Source organism: Buceros rhinoceros, unplaced genomic scaffold (assembly GCF_000710305.1).
Source record: "Buceros rhinoceros silvestris isolate BGI_N320 unplaced genomic scaffold, ASM71030v1 scaffold46308, whole genome shotgun sequence".
Taxonomy (NCBI): Eukaryota; Metazoa; Chordata; class Aves; order Bucerotiformes; family Bucerotidae; genus Buceros; species Buceros rhinoceros.
Window position 1 is genome coordinate 1 of NW_010427137.1, and position 6,857 is coordinate 6,857.

Here is a 6,857-nt window from a genome sequence, read left to right on the forward strand (position 1 = left end):
GCTTTGTCCGATAAGGAAAGTGACCTGAAAACACATTTGAAAAATTTGGAAAATGATCTTACTCAGTCCCTGAAAGAGCAGTCAGGCCTTCAGGAACAGCTCAGTAAACAGAAAGCGGTTGAAGAAAAGGACAAAGCCAAAATCACCGAGCTGTCTGACACACTGAAAACACTTGAAGAGAAACTCCAAACTGTGCAGTCTTCTCAGAATAAAGATCGTGAAAATTACGAGAAAAAAGTAGAGGCAATTCAGCTAAAAGAAATTGAGTTCAAAAGGTGGTCAGGAGAACTTTCAGCCCAGTTAGATGCCTATTGGAAGCATGCTGGAGCTTTATTGCAAACAAAGAGCAATGAATTAATTGAAAAATGTCACGAAAAAATGGGCAGAGTAACATGCAAAATCACAGACTGCGAGCGCCGAATAGCAAAAGTTACGGAAACCGTATTAGTGAAAACGTGTAGGATTCCTGAACTGGAAGCTCAGCTTAGAGAAGTAAGAGAGCATCATTCTGCTGCAAGTACTTCTTTGCAAAAGTCAATGCAGGAGCTGCAAGAGAAGGACAACTTAATTATGTCCCTGAGAGCTGAGATCGAAGGACTTGTAACGGAAAAGGAACAATTGCAAAAAGAGGGAGGGCATCAGCAGCAAGCAGCGTCAGAAAAAGAGACGTGCATAACGCAGCTGAGGAAAGAGTTATCGGAAAATATCAATGCTGTCACCTCCATGAAGGCGGAGCTCCAGGAAAAAGAATCTGAGATCTCTGCTCTCAACAAGACAATTAATGACCTTAATGGCTTGATGGAGGAACTTAAAAAACATAATGAACAAAAAGACACTGAGCAAAAAGAGATCGTTTGGCAACTGCAGCAGGCAGAGAAGGTGGCTTGTGAAAAGGACGATAGATTTAAGGAGGCTGAAGAAAAAGTGTTTAATCTTGAGAAGCAAATGGGTTCTCTGAAAGCTGAATTTGAAGCGAAGGAGAGGGAATTTGTTCAAATGAAGTTAGACATACTAAAAAGCAAAGAGGAGGAAATTAAAGAATTAGAAGAGAGACTGAACGCAGAGAACAGCGCTAAGCTGGCAGATCTTAAAAAGAAGGCAGAGCAAAAAATCGGTTCTATTAAGAAGCAATTGGTGTCTCAGATGGAAGAAAAGGAACAGCAGTTTAAGCTAGATCAAGAGAATCAGTTAAGAGTCTTGGAACAAAAAGTGCAGGAGAGAGAGGCCACAATTGAGTCTCTAGAAGAAAAAGTGAAGTCAACAAGACATTCCACAGAATTAGAGAAAGAAATGCTGCAAAAAATAGAGAGTGTAAAAGCTGCTGTAGAACAAGAAAAGAATAACATGCTTGAGAGTCTCCGACAGACACATGAAGAGAAGATGCATGTGTTGCAGAAAAGCTTAACTGAAAAAGATGAATTATTGCAGAAGTATGAAAAGGAACAACGAGAGAGTATTGACTCTCATCTAGATCTGCAAAACAAACAGGAAGAACTCCTTAAGAAACTAGAATGTGTTGAGAAGAGCCATCAGGAGGAGCAGAGTAGGACTGAAGGTCTCAGGAAAGAACTTGAAGAGCAAACAAAAAAATACTCTCTGTTAGCAGATGAGCATGCTCGTTGTGGTGGCGATTTAGCAAGCAGTATGGAAGAATTAAAAGCTAAAGAACAAAAATGTCTTGATATGGAGAATGTAATTGGAGATTTCCAGAAGAAATTGCAGGAAAAGGAGTCGGTCCATCAGTCTTTAGAAGAGACGATAAAAGAATTGGAAAAGAATCTAGTGAAGGAAAATGAAGTGCATAAGATTGAGATGGAAAATACGAGTTTGAAATACGAAGAAAAGCTACAAATTTTAGAGGCGCAGCTGGAAGAAAGAAATAACAGTCTGAAAGCTTTTGAGAAAAATGCCAAAGAAAAGGCTGAATCAGATTTGGAGCTGCAGAAGTTACTGGATGATGTGCGGAGCCAGCAGAAGGACTTGCAGACTAAACTGGAAGAGTCTGAAAGGGAGAAAGAGAGACTCCGCAAAGAAGTGAATAATCTTCAAAAAGACTTACGTACTCTGCGAAAAGAACATCAGCAGGAGCTCGACGTAATGAAGAAGGAGTCCTTAGAAGAAATGGAGCAGAAAATCAGGTAAATTCTTTGTTCTTGATCACATTAGCATTTCTTTGCTTCATCTTAAACAGCAAAAACCTCAAGATACTTTTATAAAGCTCAGTTGGTAATAATGAAATAATGACTGGTCTTTTTCTGGCATTTTTCTAAATAGACTTAGAGAAGCAGCAAGAAAGCAGCTGCCTGAAACTAGCTTTTCCTGAACACATAAACCACTCTGAGTCATCAGTTGCAAAGATGGTTTGTCTTTTGGCAAAGTAACTCCGCTCTTGATGTGTTAGTGACGGTCATTTTTGTCATTGCCAGAACAGAAAATCTACATCTAGATTCCTCAAACAGGAAACAAAGTTTATTAAAACTTATCACTGGGAGCTTCATGTTCAAATGATGTCACGAGTTGTTCATATGCACTGCACAGAAATGGGGTCTCTACTGCTCACGCAAGGCATTCCCTAAAAATTCTGCTTTTATGTGGCACATTCTTTACTTCCAGTTCTTCTCCTTCCTCAGCAAAAACTCCGTATCTTGTGGAAGGGTTCAGTTATGTGCTGGTTTATAAATGAAACGGTTATGCCTTCCAGGTGAATGCAAGAGGAGGGGAACAAGAAGCCTTCCTGAATCCCACAGAACTCATGTAATTCAAAACCATCCCGTTCTAAAACAGCTTTGGAGAAATTCCCAGATCTCCCACCTTGCTAAACTCTTCTTGCACTCTTTTTAAAAATCTTATTTCCTCACTGTATTTCTTTTGATGTTTTGGTACAGATGTGAACGAGAAGACATGGAGTTGAAGCACAACTCCACCTTGAAACAGTTAATGAGAGAGTTCAACACTCAGCTGGCTCAAAAAGAGAGAGAATTGGAGACAGCAGTAAAAGAGGCGATCAGTAAGTGACATACTAATGTAATTGTACTGGGTGAAAGAGCCAGAAACCTAATCTTCAGGTGTTTTGGGGAAGGGGTTTTACCTGAGGCTCTAAGACAATGTATTTCATGAGGGCCTACAGAGCTCGAGGAAAGAACTTCTCTTGCTCAGGAAATAACACATTAAAGTTAATAGTAACGCAAGCAGGAAAACACTGTCGCGGTTCCTCCTTGTCCTGCTGGATGGATCTTTGATCTGGCACTCCGTTTGCGTCTGTCACGGCAAGAATTACCCTAGATAGCCTTAGGCACTCTCTTGTTATTTGTACAAAAGAAAAAAACTGCGGACTTTGTTCACTGTAACCACTAACCGGTACCAATGGGATGTGACGGCTGAGTGCTCCATGGTCATAACTGGAGTACAGCACATTGCAGCAGCTCTTCGCTGCCCATCTTTTGCCACCGTAATCTTAAACTGGAGTTTAGAGAACTGACTCCCCAGTTATTGGAAGTACCTGCAAGTGATGAATTTCTGAAGATTTGGAGATGCTTCAATCCCTTCTCTACATAGAATAGGAGATAGAATTAGTTGATAAGTACTGGTTGTGATCTTAAATTTTGGAGAAAAGTTCCAGCATCAGATAGAAGAATTTGCTCCAGATGCCAAACTACAGGCAAGAAGCTTCGTGCATCTTGGGATCAGGTGACATAACTATCACTGACAGTGTGAAAAAGAAATTTTCTTGACAAGTTTTTCTTATAGATGCCTTCCTCAGTTGTCTTTAAGCTTTTTTAATACTGTTGTGATGTAATTAAACAAATTAAATATGCTTTTTTTTTTGTAGGTAAAGCCCAGGAGGTAGAAACTGAGTTGATAGAAAATAATCACATAGAGACGACACAGTTGCATAAAAAAATTGCTGAAAAAGATGATGATCTACAAAGAACTGTGAAAAAATATGAAGAAATCCTTGAGGTATCTTTCTGAAAAGTGATATGACTGCAGACATTTCAGAATAGCTCTTCCCCATTTTTCATTGCACAGCTAGACAGGAAAGCTCTAATTCTTTCTAGCAGAGATCTTGAAGGTTCAGACTTGATCTTGAAGGTTGAGGTTTAGGTTTGCAGCTGGAGGACATGAACACTGTTAGGTTTGGCATCTAATTGATGACAGCGGTGACAGTGGCCTGGAACTGCAATAACCTGTAGTTTGGTAATTTAAATTTCAGAGTACATGTTTCTTTTTCAGGTAATGGGATACATGTGAGTGTTTTGTTTGTTATTTTAGAGAAGGAAAACATGTTTAGAGAATTTTTACCTTTCTGAAAAAGTACGGCAAGCATCTCAAAAGTTAAGAAATATTTCTGTTAAATCGAGTGTATGTCATGTTCATTGAGATCTCTGATAGCAATGGGGACGTATGCGTCAGCAGGACTATAGGATTTCTCATTTTAGCCTAAAGTGACCAGTTATTACCCCACTTATAACTGACTTGGCTCACGATAGGTTTGAGAAATTTTGCATAAAGACTTCTATGCATAGCCTGTAATTTGAGGTCTAAGTCTTTTTATTATTCTACTGAATAGAATTCTATAGAATTCTACTGAGGTAGATAATTAAAGAAACATTGAGTGTTGTGCTCCCGATAGGTTATTTTAAGACTATTTATAAGCCAAAAAGAATTTTCTGATTTCAGGTGTGTCATCTTTCATTTGTGATAATGCCTCCCACGTGAATACAGGGTAGGCCTTGTGCCTAAGATTTGGGAAATTATGACTTTATTGAAGTTTTAATTAAATCCAAAGAGCTGCAGTTTATTTTCAAGGTATGCTGGATGCTGTATGGAACAATAAGTTCTTTTTGTAAATACAGATTCTGTACCATGTTGGATCTCTAATTATTTCAATTTATAAATTATAATCTCTGTAATGAGGGTTTATAAAAGTAACAGCTCACAGGTAGCTCCCTTTGACAGAAGTGTCCTCCATCATTTTGAGTTCAATTTCTTTTCTGGATTTCAACTGCCATCTATGACTAAGAATGATGAGTGAGCAGTAGTCTAGAAATTGTAAGATTATTTTATTATTATGTAAAAAACGCTCAGAAAAACCCTAAAACAACCCCCAACTCGCCCAAAAACCTGTCAAAACCCCTCAAGCAAGGGGAAGTAGAAGCAACCAAATATGTCAGGTATTAAGGGCTTTAACTAGAAGAGTATAACCACCTATAAAAAAAAAAGCAGTTAGAAAAGATTGATTGTTGATGCATTTTTGAGGGCATAGAAAAATCATGGGAATGAACAAAAAATAGTAGTGATGTTTTAGCAAGGTTTTTATTGAAGCAGATATTCTTAGAACTTTCTAGGCTGTGGAACTTGCTGTGACTTGACTAGTTTTGGGGGGAGAATTTGCTTTGTTTCTTTTTGGTGAAGGTTTTGGGGCTGAGGAGCTGCATGGGGAGGAATTTTTATTCTTCAGCAAGGTGCATGCACTAAAAAGTTGTTCTACAGGGAAATAATAATTTTTTTCCCTGATGGCATACCCTAAATCTGTTAAGCCTGGACTGGCTTTACAGTTCAGCACTTACTTTTCCAGTGAATATTCTGTTCCACTGTAGTTTGTACTGCTGAGATCTTGAGTGTAACAAAATTTTGATCAGCAGTTGTGTTCTTAGTAACAGTTGACCAATTGTGCTAATTTGGTCTGAAGTAGCACTGCACAGCAGAGCAGGCAGCTTGCTGCCCTGAGTGGTGAACACGAGTGAAACCAGAATGGTAATTTAGTTCAGCAGTGGGACGTGCACTTTGAGTGCTTTTTCATAAGCTCCCTAACATGTTATCTCACAAAGTATTTCTAAAAATACTTCTTTTTGCCAAGTGCTGCATAGGTGGGTTAACTTTCTAGGATTTAGGTCACTGTATTTTTCCCCTCTAAATGGGCTCTTCACACTGCCATCAAACACGCAGGAGAAGTTCACCTCCTCCCTAGCCTTCTTGCCACTGCTTCTTTCCTCCACCCTGCACAGCGCCTTCCAAAGGGGAGTCATGGTTTCTGAAAATGGCTTAAAACTGCTTTAGGAACATCTTTGTGAGGGTGAGTCAGGAAAGGATTTAAGTCCTTGTTGCTTCCATACAACAGACTGTATCATCACATGTCCCTTTCATGAAGGTCATAGAAGCAAGCACCATCTCTCCAGTACTAGACTTACTGGATTATACGGCAATGCTGGTTTAGTGCCGAATAGAAATAGCTCTTTTTTTATAATTTTCAGAAAACTAACTGTAATCCGAAGTGTAATCTTAATTGTTGAAGGCCTGCAAGGTCTTGTGAAGCTCCTACGTTTGTTTGTTGCTCTTTTCTGTAGTCCTGCAGTGTACTTCACCTTTATCCTGAATTTCAAGCACACTCATTTCTGTAGCATAACTCTTTTTGTTGCTTGCTTTCTGTTCTCTGTGGTTACGGTTTTGAGTGGTTAGATGTCTAATTGTACAAATAATTCCTTTTCCCTGTATTTTGAAGGCTCGTGAAGAAGAAATGACAGCAAAAGTTCAGGAGTTGCAGGCCCAGCTAGATGACCTGCAAAAGGAATACGAACACGAGACGGCAGAACAACAACGCTGGAACAGTGAAAAAGTGAGCTGGCAGTGACAGTAATTTTTATATCTTTAGGTGTGAAATGCTTAGTCTTCATGAAATTCTGTAGTTTGCTCCTAATTGGATTTTATGGTGAGGGTTATAAAACTATCAGAAACTGTTTCCCTTAATGAGAAAAGAAGCATCTGGTCTGATGATTGAGCTTTTCCAGAAGCAAGAAATGCGCTTGCAGGTTTGAGATCCGTAGAGGAATGATTTTCCCCTGTATTCTGTTTGGGGG

At 39.2% G+C, this 6,857-nt stretch overlaps 1 protein-coding gene across 1 annotated transcript in view; it reads left to right on the forward strand.

Moving 5' to 3' along the window:
* Window positions 1–6: 6 nt before the first annotated feature.
* GOLGA4 (golgin A4) overlaps window positions 7–6,857 on the forward strand; it is a gene marked incomplete at both ends in the record, with an annotated part of 8,473 nt that continues 1,622 nt past the window's right edge. Inside the window, 4 exons of the mRNA XM_010141755.1 lie at window positions 7–2,138; window positions 2,886–3,007; window positions 3,830–3,960; window positions 6,503–6,616. Coding sequence (XP_010140057.1) covers window positions 7–2,138; window positions 2,886–3,007; window positions 3,830–3,960; window positions 6,503–6,616 — 2,499 coding nt within the window. The remainder of the gene's footprint in view (window positions 2,139–2,885; window positions 3,008–3,829; window positions 3,961–6,502; window positions 6,617–6,857) is intronic.